The sequence below is a fragment of the Heteronotia binoei genome, chromosome 4 (genome assembly GCF_032191835.1).
Source record: "Heteronotia binoei isolate CCM8104 ecotype False Entrance Well chromosome 4, APGP_CSIRO_Hbin_v1, whole genome shotgun sequence".
NCBI lineage: Eukaryota > Metazoa > Chordata > Lepidosauria > Squamata > Gekkonidae > Heteronotia > Heteronotia binoei.
The window spans coordinates 174,341,456-174,363,025 of record NC_083226.1 but is presented as its reverse complement, the minus strand read 5'-3'; the positions used below and the strand labels follow the sequence as shown (position 1 = coordinate 174,363,025).

At 45.3% G+C, this 21,570-nt stretch overlaps 1 protein-coding gene across 1 annotated transcript in view; it reads left to right on the top strand.

The window, feature by feature from the left end:
• Positions 1-21,570, top strand: part of LOC132570176 (phosphatidylinositol 3-kinase catalytic subunit type 3-like) — a 181,059-nt gene that overhangs the window by 88,709 nt on the left and 70,780 nt on the right. The window contains exons 8-13 of the mRNA XM_060236610.1: positions 453-557; positions 2,682-2,774; positions 9,628-9,813; positions 11,305-11,459; positions 12,949-13,039; positions 14,244-14,311. Of these exons, the coding sequence (XP_060092593.1) occupies positions 453-557; positions 2,682-2,774; positions 9,628-9,813; positions 11,305-11,459; positions 12,949-13,039; positions 14,244-14,311 (698 nt within the window). The remainder of the gene's footprint in view (positions 1-452; positions 558-2,681; positions 2,775-9,627; positions 9,814-11,304; positions 11,460-12,948; positions 13,040-14,243; positions 14,312-21,570) is intronic.

Genomic DNA, 21,570 nt, shown 5'->3' with positions numbered 1-21,570 from the left:
ATCAGCCTTTCCGGAAACTAGAGCAGGCAGAATCTATCCCAAGCTTACATCACCTTGAGTTTGCATTTGTGTTTATTATTAAGAGCCCCGTGGCGCAGAGCGGTAAAGCTGCAGTACTGCAGTCTGAGCTCCCTGCTCACAACCTGAGTTCAATCCTGGCGGAAGCTGAGTTCAAGTAGCCGGCTCCAGGTTGACTCAGCCTTCCGTCCTTCCGAGGTCGGTAAAACGAGTACCCAGTTTGCTGGGGGGAAAGTGTAGATGACTGGGAAGGCAATGGCAAACCAGCCCGTAAAAAGTCTGCTGTGAAAATGTTGCGAAAGCAACGTCACGCCATAGTCGGAAACGACCGGTGCTTGCCCAGGGGACTACCTTTACCTATTATTATTAGTATTATTAGTATTTGCATTTCAGGATAGCTGCTGACACTCCTTCAAATTCTTTCCCCCTTACAGGAAAACTTAGTAGAAAGCAAACACCACAAACTGGCTCGAAGTTTACGGAGTGGGCCGTCCGATCACGATCTCAAGCCAAACGCTGCGACGCGAGATCAACTAAATGTAAGCTGTGTGGTCTCATCTCAGTTCTCCCCCTCTGTGGACATCTTAGAAGGGGAATTTCTTGGCCACTTAGAGACAGGCCAGGAGAAAGGGCTGCTAGGGGAAAAAAAATACTTTTTAGCAAACCAAGTTGTGTGTTGAGAAAAGCTCATTTCTTGTCCTTTTGGAGTTAGAAGTTTTCTGAGACGCGAAGAGAAAGGATGGAGCTCTTGAGGAAGAGACAAAACTGCTGATATTCGCATAGCAAGTTGGGTTGAGGGATCCATTTCTCCACTGTGGAAGCTTGTCCTTTGTTCAAGAGAAGTCCCATTGATACCTGTGGAAGAACATGCAAAGTGCCCACCTGGGAGCTCTGTATGCTGTTAAGATTTCCCGAACGCCAGATCTTTATATAGTATAAACAGGAACCTGGCGGCACTTTAAAGATTACCACGTCTTGTTGGTTGTTGCACTCAAAGCCGCCCAATTTCAAAAGGATATTCATTGCAGTTGTGACAACAATTCAAACCTGTTCCCATAAATTCACAACAAATAGTGCATCAAACCTTGTGGGTTTTGGAAGAATGTGAAACTGAGATGTTGCACATGTCTGCAAGGATCTGTCTTTTCACAGCTTTGTCACTGGTCCACATGTTTCCTTCTGGAAATACATGCATGGAAGATCTGCTTGAACACTGGGAATGGCTAGAGACAGAAGCAAGTTGGATAGGGAAGTGTTTTCCCTTCAATATCTGGAGCTCCAATCTGGGGAACAAGGAGGGCTGGATGGGAGCAATTTGTGTTAAAGACAGCAATTAAAGAGAGGGACTGCTAAGGAAAATAAAAAACTTACCATCGGTTTAATAGCACCAGGATGTCAATTTTATTAATTTTACTAATTTTATTCATTTTAGACTTTTAATTAATTTGTTAAATTAGTTATTGCTTCGAATATTATTGTACCTAATGTATCAATTTAATGTTGTTAGCTGCCCTGAGCCTGCTTCGGCGGGGGGGGGGGGGGGCTGGGATACAAATAAAATGATGAATGATGAATGAATGAATGAAATGTATAAAACTTATTATAGCCTTGGGGCTGTAATCTGTAGAACTTTATGCCGTACTGGAATTGCACTTCATCATTCATGAACTGTGACTATCGCAATATAATCTTATCGTTGATATAACACACCTACATGTTATTTAATTCTTGGGATCTGCGCAGTCTATTTTGTTGTTCTGTGTCATTTAGAGACCACGGTGCCTTGTGTTTATTTATATTGAATCAGGCCATTGGTCCATCAAAGTCCATACTGTCTGCTCAGACTAGCAGTGGCTTTCCAGGGACTCAGACTGAGGTCTTTCCCATCACCTCTTGCCTGCTCCTTTGTACTGGAAATGCCGGGGATTGAACCTGGGACCTTCAGCACACCAGGCAGATGCTCTACCGCTGAGCCATGACCTTTCTACTGAGCCGCGGTCCCTTGTCATTTTAAATAACCCCCCTTTCCACTCTGCAAGTATTTTTCAGCGGGGATGTGAGACCTTCTTTTTTGGAGGCAGAAGGCAGAGACCAGTTTCTAGCAGCGAAAGCAGAGTTTTTCAAAACACAGAATCCATTTTGCATTTAATCAATTTAAAAAAAAAATTGGGATCAGTTGGTAGCCTCGTACAGGTTATGGCGAAAGGGAGTACTGAAAATGGAAGTGGAGAAATGCATAAGTCTTTCTTCCGTTTGGTGTAGTGGTTAACTGTGCGGACTCTTATCTGGGAGAACCAGGTTTGATTCCCTGCTCCTCCACTTGCAGCTGCTGGAATGGCCTTGGGTCAGCCATAGCTTTCACAGGAGTTGTCCTTGAAAGGGTAGCTTCTGGGAAAGCTCTCTCAGCCCCACCTACGTCACAGGGTGTCTGTTATGGGGGGGTGGAGGTAGAGGAGATTGTGACCACTCTGAGATTCAGAGTATAGGATGCAATATAAATCCAATTTCTTCTTCTTCTCCTTCTCCTTCTCCTTTGTATAATTAATGTATGAACTATGTATGAACTACCGGTATGTTGTTAGCCGCCCTGAGCCTGCTCCGGCGGGGAGGGTGGGATACAAATAAAATTTGTTGTTGTTGTTCTCCTTCTCCTTCTCCTCTAGATCATACTGAGCTATCCTCCAACGAAGCAGCTGACGTATGAAGAGCAAGACCTCGTCTGGAAGTTCCGATATTATCTCACTAATCAAGAAAAGGTAAGTATCAGATTCTTCTTTTAAAAAAGTATATTGCCCCTCCTCCCTCTGTTGTGCTTTTGTAGTTAAGAAGTGCCTCATAAATTAGGAGCTGAAAGCATAATATCTGTGAAACCCACATGGGTGTTCCCTGCCTCCTACCATGAAGATTCTGAGCAGGAGGTTTTTAATTTAACAAATTTAATCAAAATATTCAGCAAAATAAACAGTATTTCAAATGATAAACATATTAGCGTAATTCACATAATAACCCTTTTATACAGTAAGCAATGCAATGAGTACAACTTTAAAAAGTCCGTGACAAATAGCTTCTGTCGTCCTGCTGTATACCTAAATGTACGGTCTCTTTCATTTTTGCTAGCTTTTTAGGAGTCATATGCCACCTGTACATCATTTTATAACAGTTTTCCTTGATACTATAACATGTCGAAATGTTCATAGAGTTCTTCCACAAATATTCCCATGTTTCCATCTGTATTTCTTTATTAACATTAATTGCCCATTTTATCATTTGAGATTTTACTACTTCATCTTCAGTAGACCATTTCAGTAAAAGTTTATATAGTTTTGAAATCAACTTTTCATTGTCTCCAAGCAGAACTTTTTCCAATTCGATTTGCTCTTTTCTTATTCCTTCACTTTTAATGTCACTTTCCAAGTTCTTAATTTGTTGAATTTGAAACCAATCATATTTGTTACTTAATTCTTCCATCTTTAATTTTTTACCACCTTGGATTTTCAACATTTGACCGTATGATAGCCACTTTCCTTCACCTACAGCATATATTTTTATTACTTCCATTGGCACTATCCACAATGGCTTTCTCTCATCTCCATATTTTTTATATTTTAGCCACATATTTAACAGATTTCTCCTTATATAATGGTGTGAGAAGAAGCCGTCCATTGTACTTTTACCATAATACATATATGCGTGCCACCCAAATTTGTTTCCATGTCCTTCTAATGCTAAAAGTTTTTTATTTAACATCATCATCCATTCTTTTATCCACACCAAGCATACCGCCTCATGATATAGTTTTAAATCTGGTAATTGAAATCCATCTCTTTCTTTAGCATCTGTTAACACTTTCAATTTAATTCTTGGTTTCTTCCCAGCCCACACAAATTCCGAAATCTTCCTTTGCCATTTACTAAATTGTTTATTGTCCTTCATAATCGGAATAGTTTGAAACAAGTACATTATTCTCAGTATAATATTCATTTTTATTGCGGTTGTTCTTCCCAATAACGACAAATTGAGTCTATTCCATTTTAATGTATCTTCTTCCACTTTGTGCCATAACTTTTCATCATTATTTTTATACCAGTCAATATTTTTCATGGCAATTTCCACACCTAGATATTTTACTTTAGACATAACTGTACACTCCGTTAAGCTCTGTAATTCTTTCTGTTTTTCAATTCTCATATTTTTACACAAAATTTTTGATTTCTCTTTATTTATATAAAATCCAGCCAATTCTCCATATTCTTGTATTTTACTCAAGAGCAGTGGCGTTACTTTTAATGGGTTTTCATTTATGAACATAACATCATCATTCGCTCGTATTCTCGTATATATTTTATAATCCACATTTAACAATGAAATTGGTCTGTAGTTTTTTACATCAGTGATGTCTCTATCTTCCTTTGGAATCAAAGAAATTACCGCTTCTTTCCACGTATTTGGTACTTTCCCCTCCCTTCTTATTCATCAATTTATGCCATTTGGGTGTTAACCCTTCTCTGAGGATTTTATAAAATTTTGCTGTAAATCCATCTGGACCAGGTGCTTTTCCCATTTTCATTACATTTATTACTGCTTCAATTTCCATTTTTTCCTATTGGATCATTTCAAACTTTTTCCATGTTTTCTGTCAGTGGAGTCACAAATTCTTTGCAAATATACCTCCAACTTCTCTTTACTTATTTTCGATTTTTTAAACAATTTGACGTAATATTTAAAAAATTCCCTTTTTATTCCTTCTTGATCTACAATTTCTTTTCCGCCAACCTTTATTTTGCTTATAATTTTAACTTCTCTTTTCTTTTCTTTTTTCAATTGCCAAGCCAAATATTTAGCAGGTTTATTTGCTCCTTTGAAAGATTTCTGTTGCAGTCTTTTCAAGTTCCACTCTACTTCTTTGTTTAACAGATGTCCCAATTGTGTCTGTAGCATTGTAATCTCCCTAATAATTTTTTTCTTCTCGGGTCTTTTCCTTAATTCCATTTCCTTTTTCTTTATTTCATATTGAATGTCTTAACATTTGTTTTTCTTTTGTTTTTTTATCTTTATTATTCAGTGTAATTAAAATACTTCTCATCACTGCTTTATATGCTTCCCATACCGTTAAAAAGTCCATGTCCTCAGTTTCATTTATGTGAAAAAAAGCTTTAGTTTCTTTTTCTAGAGATGTCACTGTTTCTTTGTTTTGTAGTAGATCTTCATTTAATCTCCACCTTCTGTTTTTTTTAATCGACTTTGTTGACCACATTAATGGGTTGTGGTCCGCTCTTACTTTAGGAAGAATCTCTTAATTTTTTAGTTATAAGTCCTAAGTCTTTTGTACACCATATCATATCAATTCTTGAAAAAGTGTTATGTCTTGCTGAGAAAAAGGTATAGCCCCGTACCTCAGAGTTGAGCTTCCTCCATAAGCCGGTTTCGGCCGGTTTCAAATTTGCCCTTTCTGGGTAAACTTATTGAGAGGGCAGTGGCGATGCAGCTACAGACTTTCCTGGATGACACTTCCGTCCTTGACCCATTTCAGTCCGGCTTCCGCCCGGGACACGGGACGGAGACAGTGTTGGTTGCCCTAGTGGATGACCTTCAACGGCATCTGGACCGGGGTGGCTCGGCGGTGCTGATGTTGTTAGACCTGTCGGCTGCGTTCGACACGGTCGACCATCGGCTGCTAACGTGCCGCCTCGCTGACGCGGGGATTCAGGGGTTGGCCTTACAGTGGCTTTCCTCTTTCCTGGAAGGTCGGGGACAAAGGGTCGCAATTGGGGGGGAGCTATCCCGGAGGCGCACACTCGATTGTGGTGTGCCCCAAGGGGCAGTTCTCTCCCCGATGTTATTTAACATCTACATGCGGCCTTTTGCCCAGATTGCCCGAAGGTATGGGCTGGGGTGTCATCAGTATGCTGATGACACCCAGCTCTATCTACTGATGGACGGCCAGCCTGTCTGCGCCCCGGAAAATCTTGACCAGGCATTACGGGCCGTGGCTGAGTGGCTCAGACTGAGCGGGCTGAAGTTAAATCCTACGAAGACAGAGGTCCTTTGCTTGGGTCGCCGCGGCCCAGGGAGGGGGATCCCCCTGCCGGCTTTTGACGGTGCGCCGCTGATGGTGGCGGACAGGGTCAAGAGCTTGGGGGTGCTATTGGAGCCTTCCTTAAAGATGGAGGCTCAGATAGCAGCCGCTGCCAAGTCCGCATTTTTTCATCTTAGGCGGGCAAGGCAGCTGGCCCCCTTTCTGGAGCGCGACGACCTAGCAACAGTGATTCATGCTACGGTCACCTCGAGGTTGGACTACTGCAATGCCCTCTACATGGGGCTGCCCTTGTCTCGGACCTGGAAACTGCAGCTGGTGCAGAATGCCGTGGCCCGGCTGCTATTGGGTCTCCCAAAGTGGGGACACATCTGGCTGGGTCTCCGGACTCTGCACTGGCTTCCAGTGATATACCGAGTCCGGTACAAGGTGCTGGTTATTACCTTTAAAGCCCTATATGGCCTGGGACCTGCTTACCTGAAGGACCGTCTCTCCCCACATGTTCCCCAGAGAGCACTGAGGTCAGGAACACAAAATCTCCTCACTATCCCCGGGCCAAAAGAAGCCCGTTTGAAAGCCACCAGAGAAAGGGCTTTCTCCGTTATGGCCCCCGTATGGTGGAATCAGCTGCCGGAAGAGGTGAGGGCCCTGCGGGACTTGGCGCAGTTCCGCAGGGCCTGTAAGACGACCCTCTTCCGGCTAGCCTATACCTAGATAGGAAGACAACTCGATGTAACTGGCCAGCCATCTGTTTACAGGAAATTGAAATATTCTGTTTTTAAGGTTTTAACTGTTTAAATATTTAATTGCTTTATACTTGAAATTGTTTAAATTTTATGTTTGATTAATTGTTGTAAGCCGCCCTGAGCCATTCGTGGGAAGGGCGGGATATAAATCTCAAATAAATAAATAAATAAATCCTCCTGAAATGTACGGTCTTTTTAAACTGAAGAGTTTTTAGGCAATTCTGTGAATTATTTTCTCCTGTGAAATTACTGTCCTTTTCTACTGCTTTGGACTCTTCAGTGACCCCCCAAGCAGAATATCAGAACTTTCCTCTGAGTTACAAGCATGGAATTGCCTAGAAACCTTTCAGTTTAAAGTTTCAGTTTAAAGGGACAGTACATTTCCGTGTACCACAGGACGACGGAAGCTATTTGTCACGGGCTTTTTATTTTTTTCCAATTTAAATTTCATTAAAATTTTTACCATAAAAACATAAAAATAACAACAACATACATACAGCCAATCTAATCACTATACTAGTTAGGTTTTAAATTAATGTTTTCTGTATAACCTTTTAAAATAGATTTGTACAAATTGGAATGAATTAATCAATGTCACATATTAATTTATTAATTTCAAGGAATGAAATAGGGTCTGTAATTTAATCAACTGGAGGGAAATCAAATACTGTGTTTTGTTTTTTTTTTAAAGATGACTTAAAAGTGTTATAATAGATAATGTGGTTTTTGCCTCTTTCTAAATATTTCTATATATTTGTAGTTGTTATGTTATGCTATAGTATAACGATATTTAGAAGCCACAAAAGAGGATAAAGATGAGGCCAATTATTAACAAGTTAGTATTGTTACTAAATATGTTATATTTGTGGTTATGTGATGTATCATAATATTAAGAGCCTGGTTTTTGTATGCCGATAGGGGGGATGCTTGGGATGTTTCAGTTGTTCTGAATGCAAAGTTGAATAACATAGTTCCCCTAAAAAGGTGTTCTCAGTTTCGCTCTAAGGGAGTACCCAGAGTATTTCTAAGTACTTAAGGTACTAACACAAATAGTATGTCATGGAATCTCAAATTCGCCTCTTGGAACTGCAGAGGTTTTAAAAACCCTATTAAACGCAAACGGATTGCCAACTATCTTGAAAAGCGGACACTCAATATAGTTTGCCTTCAGGAAATGCACTTAAAGGCCACAGCTCCTAATTTTCTTAATTCACGTTGGGTCACGGGCTTTTTAAAGCTCTACTCCTTGCATTGCTTACTGTGCGAAAGGGTTGTTATATAACTTACACTAAAATAATATGTGCATCGTTTGAAATATTGTTTATTTCGGTGAATATTTTGATTGTTGCACTGTCTGTACACCGAAACTGTAATTCTTATATATCTTGGCTACGGTTTTTAAGTGGAGGCTGACATTGCTGCCCAAAGACTGTGGGGTTGTATCCTTTCCACCCTGAAATCTGGAGCAGGGCCAATTCACACAAAGTTGCCTTAGAATGAAGCAGATTTCTGGCCCGTCAAGGTCAGTCTTGTCTACTCAGACTGGCAGCCGCTCTCCAGGGTCTCAGGCAGAGGTCTTCCCCATCACCTACTAGCTGACCAGTATTCCCTCTAAGCCAGGAGTTTCAAACTCATTTGTTAGGAGGGACGGATCTGACATAATTGAGATTTTGTTGGGCCGGGCCATGGGTGTCATAGAATGTAATGCCAGGTAGTGAAGTAAACTTTATAAACGATGCAGACAAACACAATTAATTCTATTAAACATACAATAGAACATGCTTGAAACATTAGCACTCTTGCAATATGTTGTTTATTTAACAGTCTCTGAGAACTGACAATTCTTGCTCTGAGGAGCCTCAGCCAATAGAAGAGAGGCTCGTCTCAGTAGTTCTGACGTGCGATTGAGAGAGCCAGGCAAAGCAAGCTCTCCCTCCCCTCTTCCTCTCTAAAGGAGAAACCTCAGCCAACATAGAAAATAGAGGCTTTATTCCATAGCACCTGTGCGATTGAGCAAGCCTGGCAAAGCAAGCTGTGATGCAGAAGGAAACAAGAGAGAGGGAGAAAGAAGCAGATGACAGCCAGTTGCTCGGGGGCCTGATAGGAGCCCTCCGGGGGGCCTGCATGTTTGAAACCCCTGCTGTAAGCGGAGTTAATGTGACCTAGCTCACAGTTCTTTAGCCTCCAGCTCACACATTGTTGCCTTAGCTCAAGAAAAATGACCCCAGAGCAAACTAATTTATGCAGCCGCTCACCACTTAGAGATTCCACTTTAAGAGCCAGAAGCTCTCAAAGTGGAATTTTTGCTCATAAGACTCCATAGCTTACAGGGAGTATTGTAGCTGACCCTTTTAAGTGGAGATATCAGGATTGGATTTTGGACCTTCTGCATTCCAAGCAGATGTTCTACCAAGGAGCCATTGAGATCTTTCCCGTCACCTTTTGCCAAATCGTTTTAACTGGAGACGCCAGGGATTGAACCTGGGACCTTCTGCATTCCAAGCAGAGGCTCTACTACTGAGCCACTGAGGTCTTTCCCATCACCTCCTGCCTGGTCCTTTTAACTGGAGATGCTGGGGATTGAACCTGGGACCTTCTGCATGCCAAGCAGATGCTCTAGTGATGAGCCACTGAGGTCTTTCCCATCACCTCCTGCCTGGTCCTTTTAGCCCCTCCCTGAACTAAAGAAGAGCAATTGGATGTGCAGATAAGAAGCTTGAGTTATTTTCGCCCCTGCTACGGAATCTCCTGCGGTGCCCTGTTTTGAAGGTACCTATTCAGAACTAAATTAGGAGTAGGAAAAAAAAATGTTTTTATGTTTTGTTTTAGGCTTTGACGAAATTTTTGAAATGTGTCAACTGGCACCTCCCGCAAGAAGCCAAGCAAGCCCTGGAACTTCTGGGCAAGTGGAAGCCGATGGACGTGGAAGACGGTTTGGAGCTCCTGTCTTCTCAGTTTACCAACCCGACAGTGCGCCGTTACGCCGTCGCCAGATTGCAGCAGGCTGACGACGAGGTGTGGAAATGGCTGTGTACGATTCTGGTCACCACAACTCAAAAAAAAATATTATAGCATTGGAAAAAGTGCGGAAAAGGGCAGCAAGAATGATTCAACGATTGGAACCCTTTCCCTATGAAGAAAGGTTATAACGCTTGGGGCTCTTTAGCTTGGAGAAACGTCGACTGAGGGGTGACGTGATAGAGGTTTACAAGATTATGCATGGGACAGAGAAGGTAGAGAAAGAAGTACTTTTCTCCCTTTCTCACAGTACAAGAACTCGTGGGCATTCAATGAAATTGCTGAGCAGTCAGGTTAGAACGGATAAAAGGAAGTACTTTTTCGCCCAAAGGTTGATTAACACATGGAATTCACTGCCACAGGAGGTGGTGGTGGCTACAAGCATAGCCGGCTTCAAGGGGGGATTGGATAAACATATGGAGCAGAGGTCCATCAGTGGCTATTTGTCACAAGGTATACATGGAACTCTCTGTCTGGGGCAGTGATGCTTTGTATTCTTCGGGCTTGGGGGGAAACAGTGGGATGGCTTCTAGTGTTCTGGCTCCACTTATGGACCTCCTGATGGCACCAGTTTTTTTTGGCCACTGTGTGACACAGAGTGTTGGACTGGATGGGCCATTGGCCTGATCCAACAGGGCTTCTCTTATGTTCTTATGTGACACAGAGTGTTGGACTGGATGGGCCATTGGCCTGATCCAGCAGGGCTTCTCTTATGTTCTTATGTGACACAGAGTGTTGGACTGGATGGGCCATTGGCCTGATCCAACAGGGCTTCTCTTATGTTCTTATGTGACACAGAGTGTTGGACTGGATGGGCCATTGGCCTGATCCAACATGGCTTCTCTTATGTTCTTATGTTCTTGGTTTGCCTTCAGAGCTTTTTCGACCTCTGAATTCCTGCTGGGTTTCAAGTGCACATCTTGATAGATCATTGGGGTGGGGTTGTATGGATCTCTGGCCAGGAGCTCCAGAGTTTGCAGAAACCCCAAGGAAACAGTATGTAAGATCCAAGTTTGCTCACAAGGAAGCTTTTCCATTGTTTTTCATGATGAAACAGGCAGGGGTGGAAACAGGCATCATGATGAAACAGGCAGGGGTGGAATTCTAGCAGGAGCTCCTTTGCATATTAGGCCACACACCCCTGATGTAGCCAAACCTCCAATAGCTTACAAAAAAGGGCCTTGTAAGCTCTTGGAGAATTGGCTACATCAGGGGTGTATGGCCTAATATGCAATGGAGCTCCTGCTAGAATTCCACCCCTGGAAATAGTGTCCCATTGAGGTCTGAGGACAGTGTAGAGCCCCATTACATAGTCCTTTTCCCACCATCTCTGGGAAAGTCCCTTGTCATCACTGCTTGTGCTTCCTTTCCAGTTCCTGCCCCACATCTCATAACTACTGTCCTCTTGATAAACTGGTTTGACTTCCTGCTTTCCTAGGACTTCCGGAGAGTTAACCCACTGTCCTTCTCATTTTTGCTTCTTCCAAGGACCTTCTGATGTATCTGCTACAGCTCGTCCAGGCGCTGAAATATGAAAACTTTGATGACATCAAGAACGGGTTGGAACCCACGAAGAAGGACAGCCAGGGTCCCATGTCAGAGAGCATGGCAACGTCTGGCACAACAGCATCAGAAATAGACAGGTAGATAAGCTCTAAAAAGACAAACACGGCTACTCTCTGGAACTAATTCTGATCTATGAATCGCATAAGAATGTAAGAGGAGTTATGTTGGATCAGGCCAATGGCTCATCCAGTCCAACTCTCTGTGTTACAAAGTGGCCAAAGCTCAGGTACCATCAGGAGGTCAATAAGTGGGGCCAGTGCTCCAGAAGTTCTCCCTCTGTTTCCCCCCGAGCACTGAGAATACAGAGCAAACATCTCTGCCCCAGACAGAGTGTTCCATCTATAAAGGTAAAGGTGCAAGCACCAGTCGTTCTGTTGTTTTATTGTGCAAGCACCAGTCGTTTCCGACTCTGGGGTGATGTCACATCATGATGCTTTAACAGTAGACTTTTTATGGGTTTGGCATTGCCTTCCCCAGTCATCTTCACGTTCCCCCCCCCCCCCAGCAAGCTGGGCACATATTTTACTGACCTCAGAAGGATGGAAGGCTGAGTCAACCTTGAGCCAGCTACCTGAACCCAGCTTCCACCAGGATTGAACTCAGGGTATGAGCAGAGCTTGGCTTGCGATACTATAGCTTTACCACTCTGCGCCACGAGGCTCCTAAAATACCTTGTGGCTAATAGCTACTGATGGACCTCTGCTCCAGATGTTTGTTTGTTTATTCCTGTTGATTCATACCCTGCCCCTCCTGCGAATGGCTCAGGGCGGCTTCCAACATAATACATTAAGATCATACAATAAAACAATTAAAATCATAACTCGTAATCCCCTCTTGAAGCAGTGAATTCCACATGTTAATTATTCTTTGGGTGAAGAAGGAATTTTCATTTATCTCTTCTAAGCTTGCTGCTCATGAATTTCATTGAGTGCCCCTGAGTTCTTGTGAGAAAGGGGAAAAAGGACTTCTCTCTCTATCCCATTGCATTACCCATGGTTCTAGAGATTCCTATAAGCAATAGATTGTGGCCAAAGGAATGCAACTTTAACAATGATAACCGGGAAAATATCCCTCACCCATCCAGTGAGCTTTTTAAGGAGAAAGAAAGCAGTCTGTCCAGGACACTTGGCTGGACTGCAGGGTTTCTCTACAGCTTGCACACAGCTTAGAAGTTTGCCCTCCCTTGCTGAGGCCTCTTCACTCCTGAGCTGTCTTCTGTGCTTGAAGACGTTCTCCCTCTACTGTCCAAAGCCACTGTCTTCTAAAGCTGCCCTTGAAGCTACCACTGAAGCTACCACTACCCCTTCTCTAGAGTTGCCTGCTTCTTATCTACACAGCTCTCCCATCCCAGGTGTTCTCCATTTACAATGCTGTGTAGGATTTAACCCCCTGCTGCCCTGGGACTGCCATCCACATGCAGAAGGGCTGTACAGCTCACTACTTCTCTCCTCATATCATTTCCACTACACCCATGTATAATTTTGTAAACCTCTATCGTGTCGCCCCTCAATCTCTTGGTCCCTTACCCTAGAAATCACATTTGGAAAACTTTGTTATGTTCTCCAGTTCTCAGATTATCACCAGTCCGCTTCCCCTTGTGTCTTCTCCGCCTTCCTCAGCAAAAACCAAGGAGCCAGCAGAAAGTGACAACCTGGAAGTAAGTAAAGCCCTGAAAAATAGTGCCTTGGTTGAGTGAAACTGCTTAGGGAAGGGGTGGCCAAACTGCGGCTTGGGAACTACATGTGGGTTTTTCACATGTATGGTGTGGCTCTTGAAACTCCCACTGTCCCTTCAGCCAACTTGGAGAAGGCATCTGTCTCTTTAAATCACTTTTCCAAGTCAAACCAGGTGGCGACTTGGAGAATGCTTTTAAAGTTATTTCCTTCCTTCCTTCCTTCCTTCCTTCCTTCCTTCCTTCCTTCCTTCCTTCCTTCCTTCCTTCCTTCCTTCCTTCCTTCCTTCCTTCCTTCCTTCCTTCCTTCCTTCCTTCCTTCCTCCCTCCCTCCCTCCCTCCCTCCCTCCCTCCCTCCCTCCCTCCCTCCCTCCTTCCTTCCTTCCTTGGTTACATCAGCGGTGTATGGCCTAATATGCAAAGCCCTGATGTGGACTAATATGCAAAGAAGTTACTGCTAGAATTCCACTCCTGGATATATATGTATGTGTGTGTATACATATACACACACACACACACACACAAACAGATGTCTGGTTAAACAGCCGAGCCCAGGTTCTCACGATTAATCAATTACCTCATTCTTGCACCTGGCCTTGAAAGAGATAAGGATGTTATCTGTGGGAAGTCCCAAATCACAAACACCTGTGAGCCCAAGTCAGCTCTCTCATAATCCCTTTAGAAGAAGATGATGATGATAATTGGATTTATACCCTGCCCTTCACTCTGAATCTGAGTCTCAGAGCAGCTTATCTCCTTTACCTTCCTCCCCCACAACAGACACCCTGTGAGGTAGGTGGGGCTGAGAGAGCTCTGACAGAAGCTGCCCTTTCAAGGACAACTCTTACAATAGCTATGGCTGACCCAAAGCCATTCCAGCAGCTGCAAGTGGAGGAGTGGGGAATCAAACCCGGTTCTCTCAGATAAGAGTCCACGCACTTAACCTCTACACCAAACTGGCTCTCGCCTAAGGGTAATTAGGGTGCTTTGCCCCACTTGTGGGGGATGGGCTCTGGCAGAGACAACCAACACTTGGACATCAGTTGTTCAAGATGGCTACAGTTTTTTGAGGGTGGGGATCATGTTGACACATACTTGGTCCCTTCTGTTCATTTGCTCCAATAGTCAAAGGTGTCTCTTCTTCCACAACAAATAACTCTTTATTTATTTATTTTAAATTCACTCTTAGCAAGACCTTTGCACATTTCTGATCTCCCGAGCTTGCAAGAATTCCACGCTGGCAAACTACTTATATTGGTAAGTCCAATTCAGGCTCAGCGAATATCCAGTTGTACGGACTAGCAAGAACGAGATGAGAAGGGATGAGAAATGAAGAATTGAGGCTTATCTCCAGGTTGGGAAACTCCTGGAGATTTGGGGGTGGAGCCTAGAGAGGACGGGAACCTCAGTGGGACACAAGGCCACAGAGTCCACCCTCCAAAGCATCTATTTCCTCCAGGGGAACCAATCTCTGTAGTCTGCAGATGAGCTGTAATTCTTGGGGATCCCCAGGTCTCACCTGGAGCCTGGCATCCTGGCTTCTGCTCCATTGAGAGATGTAGAGGCTCATGTCCCAAGTGCAAAGTGGAAGAAGAAGAATTGCAGATTTATACCCCGCCCTTCTCTCTGAATCAGAGACTCAGAGCGGCTTACAATCTCCTTTATCTCCATCTCCCACAACAGACACCCTATGAGGTGGGTGGGGCTGAGAGAGCTCTCCCGGAGGCTTCCCTTTCGAGGACAACTCCTGCGATAGCTATGTCTGACCCAAGGCCATTCCAGCAGGTGCAAGTGGAGGAGTGGGGAATCAAACCCCACACTTAACCACTTAACCACTGCACACTTAACCACTACACCAAACTGGCTTTGGAAGAAGGAGGGAGTGGAAAGAGTTGAGTCATCAGTGACTTGTTGGAAGGAAATTCTTCTGTTTCTTAATTTTTTTAAAACATTAAGTTTATAGTAAAATGAAAGGAAAAGGGGAAGTGAAGGGAAAAGGGAAAGAGATTATGGAAAAAAATAAGAAAGAAGACGACTGCAGATTTATACCCCGCCCTTCTCTCTGAATCAGAGTCTCAGAGTGGCTTACAATCTCCTGTATCTTCTCCCCCCACAACAGACACCCTGTGAGGTGGGTGGGACTGAGAGGGCTCTCACAGCAGCTGCCCTTTCAAGGACAGAGGCTCAGAGCGGCCTACAATCTCCTTTCCCTTCCTCCCCCATAACAGACACTCTGTGAGGTGGGTGGGGCTGGAGAGGGCTCTCACAGCAGCTGCCCTTTCAAAGACAACCTCTGCCAGAGCTATGGCTGACCCAAGGCCATTCCAGCAGGTGGATGTGGAGGAGTGGGGAATCAAACCCGGTTCTCCCAGATAAGAGTCTGCACACTTCACCACTACACCAAATTCTGAAAGATATTACATTCTGCGTATCATACTACAGAGAATAGACAGGGATTCAAGGTATTATAAACTGCATCAAGATAATGAACAGACACTGTAAGGTTTCGCTTACACAGTTCTGTGTCTATGACCCTCATTACAACAATACTTTAAAATTGCAAGAAAATAAACACCTATTTTCATCACATATCAAGTGCCGCAAGTATTTAAACTGAAGCTTTAAGCCAAGCATGAAAAAAGGTTCCCAATATCTTCTAATTCCTGATAGCAGAGCAGAGATCCATCTAGTTCTGTGTTTTACCATAGTAGAGAGCCAGTTTGGTGTAGTGGTTACGTGTGCCGACTCTTATCTGGGAGCACCGGGTTTGATTCCCCACTCCTCCGCTTGCAGCTGCTGGAATGGCCTTGGGTCAGCCATAGCTCTGGCAGAGGTTGTCCTTGAAAGGGCGGCTGCTGTGAGAGCCCTCTCCAGCCCCACCCACCTCACAGGGTGTCTGTTGTGGGGCAGGAAGGTAAAGAAGATTGTGAGCCATTCTGAGACTCTTTGGAGTGGAGGGCGGGATATAAATCCAATATTTTCATCTTCTTCTACCATCTCCCACAGTGACCACCTAGAAAAGCCACAAGCAGACGGTGAGGTAAACATACTCTTCGTTGCCTGAGGTTACATACAAATTAGCAAAATTTGGCTGGCTTATCTCAAGAATAAGAAAAGCTCTATAGCTCAGACAGGAAATGACTAAACACCTTTAGCTAATGTGCTTGCTGTAACTGTTTTGTTATATTTGTATTTTTTTCAACAGTATTTTATGCTTTTTTTATCTATGATTCTATGGTGATTCAGTTTTAAGTTTGTATGCTTTTACCACTTTAAATAAAGGTCGAAGCACCAGTCGTTTCCGACTCTGTGGTGACATCGCATCATGCTTTTACGGCAGACTTTTTTTTTTATGGGGTGGTTTGCCATTGCCTTCCCCAGTCATCTACGCTTTCCCCCCAACAAGCTGAATCCTCATTTTACCGACCTCGGAAGGATGGAAGGCTGAGTCAACCTTGAGCTGGCTACCTGAACCCAGTTTCTGCCAGGATCGAACTCAGGTCGCGAGCAGATAGCTCAGACTGCAGCACTGTAACTTTACCACTCTGCACCACAGGGTTCGCAGCCTCATCTCCCGCTCTTCAAAAATCGGAAAGCGGGGGGTGGGGGGTGGAGGGGGGAGGAGAACATACCTGTAGGCTTCATTATAGAGCTCCTGAGCCGTTTGTAAAATGTAAGCCCCTTTAAAGCTGGGCAGGAAGCAGGAAGGGCTTGGGAGAACGGCCCCTCCCTTTCTTTTGCTTTCGTTTTCACAGCAAGAGTTCTCCGGAAGAAGATCTGGTAAGTATTTGTATGTGAGAGAGGGAGGGGGCAGGGGATTCCCTGGTTTGGAGGCCCTCCCCCCCCTTTAGAAAGCGTGGGGGGGGAGGGAAATGTCTACTGGGCACTCTATTATTCCCTATGGAGAACGATTCCCATAGAGAATAATAGGGAATTCATCCGTGGGTATTGGGGGCTCTGGGGGGGTCTATTTTTTGAGGTAGAGGCACCAAATTTTTAATATAGCATCTAGTGCCTCTCCCCAAAATACCCCCGAAGTTTCAAAACGATTGGACCAGAGGGTCCAATTCTATGAGCCCCAAAAGATGGTGCCCCTATCCTTCATTATTTCCTATGGAAGAAAGGCATTTTAAAAGGTTTGCTGTCCCTTTAAATGTGATGGCCAGAACTCCCTTGGAGTTCAATTATGCTTTGTCACATCCTTGTTCTTGGCTCCACCCCCAATGTCTCCTGGCTCCACCCCCAAAGTCTCCTGGCTCCGCCCCCATATTCCCCAGATTTTTTCTTTAATTGGACTTGGCAACCTTAGCACAGAGTGATAAAGCTGCAGTACTGTAGTCCTAAGCTCTGCGTACAACTAGGGTGACCATAATGTCTGAAGGCCAGCCAGGGACACCTTGGGGGGGGGGAAGGTAGGGGTGCGTGCGCGCGCCGCCGGAAACAGGAAGTGACATCACTTCCGGCGACGTCACTTCCGGCGATGTCATGCCACCGCCGGAAACAGGAAGTGACATCACTTCCGGTGACGTCACTTCCGGTGATGTCATGCCACCGCCGGAAACAGGAAGTGACGCCACTTCCTGTGACATCATTTCCCCCACGTCACCTGCCGGAAATGGGAAGTGACATCACTTCTTGTGACATCACTTCCCCCAAATGACATCATTTCCCCCAAATGCCACTGCCGGAAACAGGAAGTGACTTCACAGCACTTCCTGTGACGTCCCCAAAAATCCCCCAAATATCACCGCCGGAAACAATTTTGTTCTCAAATCCTGTATATACTTCATCAGTACATGGGATAAGGCACTTTCTCAACTGTGCTGCATAATGCAGCCTATTTATTTTGTCCTGTTTGCTCTGTTGGCTCTATCTGTGCCACCTTCATCACTTTCGGGGTGTGGATCCCCCAGTGGGGTGGTCTCGCGACTCCCTCCGCCGGCTGTTTCTGATAGCCCTGCACCCCCTCTTTCATTTGATATGTGTCCCGTGCGGGTGCCACCCTCCCGCCAGGAGATGCCGCAAAATGAGCCCCCTTGAGGCTTATGGAGGCAGGGCTCGGGGGAAGCGAGCTAGACTGCTGTTCTTTTGAGGGGTTATAGAGTGTTTCGAGCCCGTCCCTGTGGCATCGGTCCCATCATTGTGGGACCCAGGGGGCCGGCGCAGCGGCACGCCGAAGCAGCCTGTCACTAATAACACAGGTCGAGATGCAGGACAGGAACCCGGAAGTGACCGACAGGTTGCTTCAGCGTGCCGGTGCGCCGGCCCCCTGGGGCCGCGGAGAGGCCTCCGCTGTTCGGCGCTGGTCGCTGGAGGCCCTCCAGAGTCTCTGGAGAGCCTCCAGGGACCAGCGGAGGCCGCGGAGAGGCCTCCGCTGTTCGGCGCTGGTAGCTGGAGGCCCTGCAGAGTCTCTGGAGGGCCTCCAGCGACCAGCGGAGGCCGCGGAGAGGCCTCCGCCACCGCCGCCGGGCCCCGCGCGCGGGGAAGGCGGCGAGTGAGGAAGGGAGCGTCCCTCACTCGCCGCCTTCCCCGCCGGCGCCCGCGGCCCACCGCCTCCGGGGCTGGCTAAACCGGGACCTTTAATGGTCCCGGTATAGGCAGCCCGGGAGGCGGGAATTGGTGGCCAGAACCGGGAAAGTCCCGGGAGACCGGGACGGTCTGGCCACCCTACGTTACAACCTGAGTTCAATCCTGGCGGAAGGTGGGTTTTGGTAGCTGGCTTGTGGTTGCCTCAGCCTTCCATCCTTCTGAGGTCGGTAAAATAAGCACCCAGCTTGCTGGAGGGAAAGCGTAGATGACGGCGGAAACCACCCTGTAAAAAGTCTGCCTTGAAAAGGTTGTGAAAGCAACGTCACCCCAAAGTCAGAAACAACTGGTGCTTGCGCAGGGGACTACCTTTACCTTTTTTACCACTTTAAATGCCGGCTTAGGCTGTGAATAAGCTTAAAGTACTCGTCGTTGCAGCACCCAATGATGGTATTCGGGGATACACTGCCCCTGAATTTGGAAGTTTCACTTTGCCAAACAAATAGTGGTTAAATAGACCTTGTCTCTATGTAGCTCTTTTAAAGCTTTGTAAACTCCAAAGAGCTAGTTGTGGTTAGGATATTGGGCAAGTCCTGGGAAGATTGAATTTGTAACATATACTGCCGTGAAATTCTCTGGCTGGTTTTGGGCTAGGCGAGGGGTGACCCAACGGCTTAATGTAAGAGCTGCAAAAAATGTCAGATGTTTGAGAGCTGCAAGTCACAAACATCAGATGTGGGAAAGAGGGAGGGAGAGAGAGGTGGAAAGAAAGCAACCTTTAATTTTAAACGTATTCTCCTGGCTGGCTTGACTTGGAGAAGTGATTTAAAGAAACCAGTGCCTTCTCCAAGTTGGCTGATGGGGGGCTTCAAGAGCCACACAATGTGTGTGAAAGAGCAGCAAGTGATTCCGGAGCCACATATTGGCCGCCCCCGGGCCAGACGTTCTGTCTTCTCCTAGCCTACCTCGCAGGCTTAAGAACATAAGAGAAGCCATGTTGGATCAGGCCAACGGCCCATCAAGTCCAACACTCTGTGTCACACAGTGCCAAAAAAATTTATATACACACATACACTGTGGCTAATAGCCACTGATGGACCTGTGCTCCATATTTTTATCTAAACCCCTCTTGAAGGTGGCTATGCTTGTGGCCGCCACCACCTCCTGTGGCAGTGAATTCCACATGTTAATCACCCTTTGGGTGAAGAAGTACTTCCTTTTATCCGTTTTAACCTGTCTGCTCAGCAATTTCATCGAATGCCCACGAGTTCTTGTATTGTGAGAAAGGCTTGTCGCTAGGGGGGAAAAAACGGTGGCTGCATAAGCCATGCTGACTTGAGCAGTATATAAATTGTAAGTATCGTAAAAACTTCAGCTTTCTGCGCAAGAGGAGCAAAATCCAGTGATGCTTTTCCTTTGGTTCCTTGAAGTATATTGGATTCTGCAATACCGGGCGCAGGTTCTTATCTCCGTAAAAAAGATCCATAAACCAGACCCTTCTGCTGTCTTCAAGCCCTTTTCTTTGTCGCTTTTGGACACCAGATTGTCCAAGTTATTGCTACTAAATATATGTAAGTAAGTAAGTAAGAGTAAAATTTTATTTTTATCCCGCCCTCCCCCGCCAGAGCAGGCTCAGGGCGGCTAACAACAACAGAAAATAACAATACAGTAATAAAGCATTGAGTTAACCTTAAAACCAATCAATACATTAATTAAAAACAATTACTAAGTCTGATAGAATTAAACTAAATCTGACAGTAAATTAAATCTGACAGTAACATTGTTATTTGACGCTATGCCTGTCAGTTGGTATGATGATGGCGGATCTCTAAGCTGGACCATTTTGATGTTTCCTTTATTGTGCACTTATAGTTCAGCCATTCATAAACGCCAGTTTAAAGAGGGCGGTCTTGCAGGCCCTGCGGAACTGATCAAGGTTCCGCAGGGCCCGCACCTCCTCTGGGAGCTGATTCCAAAGGTATGGGGCCGCGGTAGTAAAGGCCCGTGCGCAGGTATTCTGAAGTTTAACTTCTTTTGGCCCGGGGATAGTCAATCTGTTTTTTCCTACTGACCTCAGTGCTCTCTGGGGCTCGTACGGGGAGAGACGGTCCCTCAGGTAGGTCGGTCCTCGGCCATATAGGGCTTTAAATGTATGTTCGTGCAAGGGTGGAATTCTAGCAGGAGCTCCTTTGCATTTTAGACCACACCCTCCTGATGTAGCCAATCCTCCTGGAGCTTACAAAAAAGAGCCTTGTAAACTTTTGGAGGATTGGCTACATCGGGGGGGGGGGGGTGGCCTAATAGGCAAAGGAGTTCCTGCTAGAATTCCACTCCTGTATATATGGTTGCTAGCTCTGGATTGGGAAATACCTAGAGATTTTGGGGGCTGGGGTTTGGGGAGAACAAGGACTTCAGTGGGGTATAATGCCATAAAGTTCGCCTTCCAGAGGGGCCATTTTCTTCAGGTGAACCGATTTCTGTCACACGGAGTTCAGTTGTAATCGCAGACTTCCAGCTCCCACCAGGAGATTGGCAACCCGATGTATACATTGCTTTCTTACAAGCCTTTCCCTTTTCTTGTTGCCAAAAACCTGACACGTCTTGTGTGCAGTTTAAGTGGACGTAGCTGTAAATCCTCATGTCCAACGATCGGTTGCAGGTTTTGGTTGACCTGCCTCAGCAGGAGTCTGAAATAACCAAAGGTTGGGGGAAAGGAAAGAACAGTAATCCTTGAAAACATGCTATTCCATTTATAACACAGCAGGCGGGAGACGAGCAGTTCGCTCGTCTGCTGCAGAAACGGAATTTGAAGATCTCTTGGCCAAAGGAACCCTTGGACAATACTCCCTCTAAGTGTGGAGTCTTGTGAGCAAAAATTCTACTTTGTGAGCCACTGGCATTAAAGTTGGGAGCTGCTGCATAAATGAGTTTGCTTTGGGGCCATTTTTCCTCAGCAAAGACAAAAATGTGTGAGCTGGCAACCATTTTGT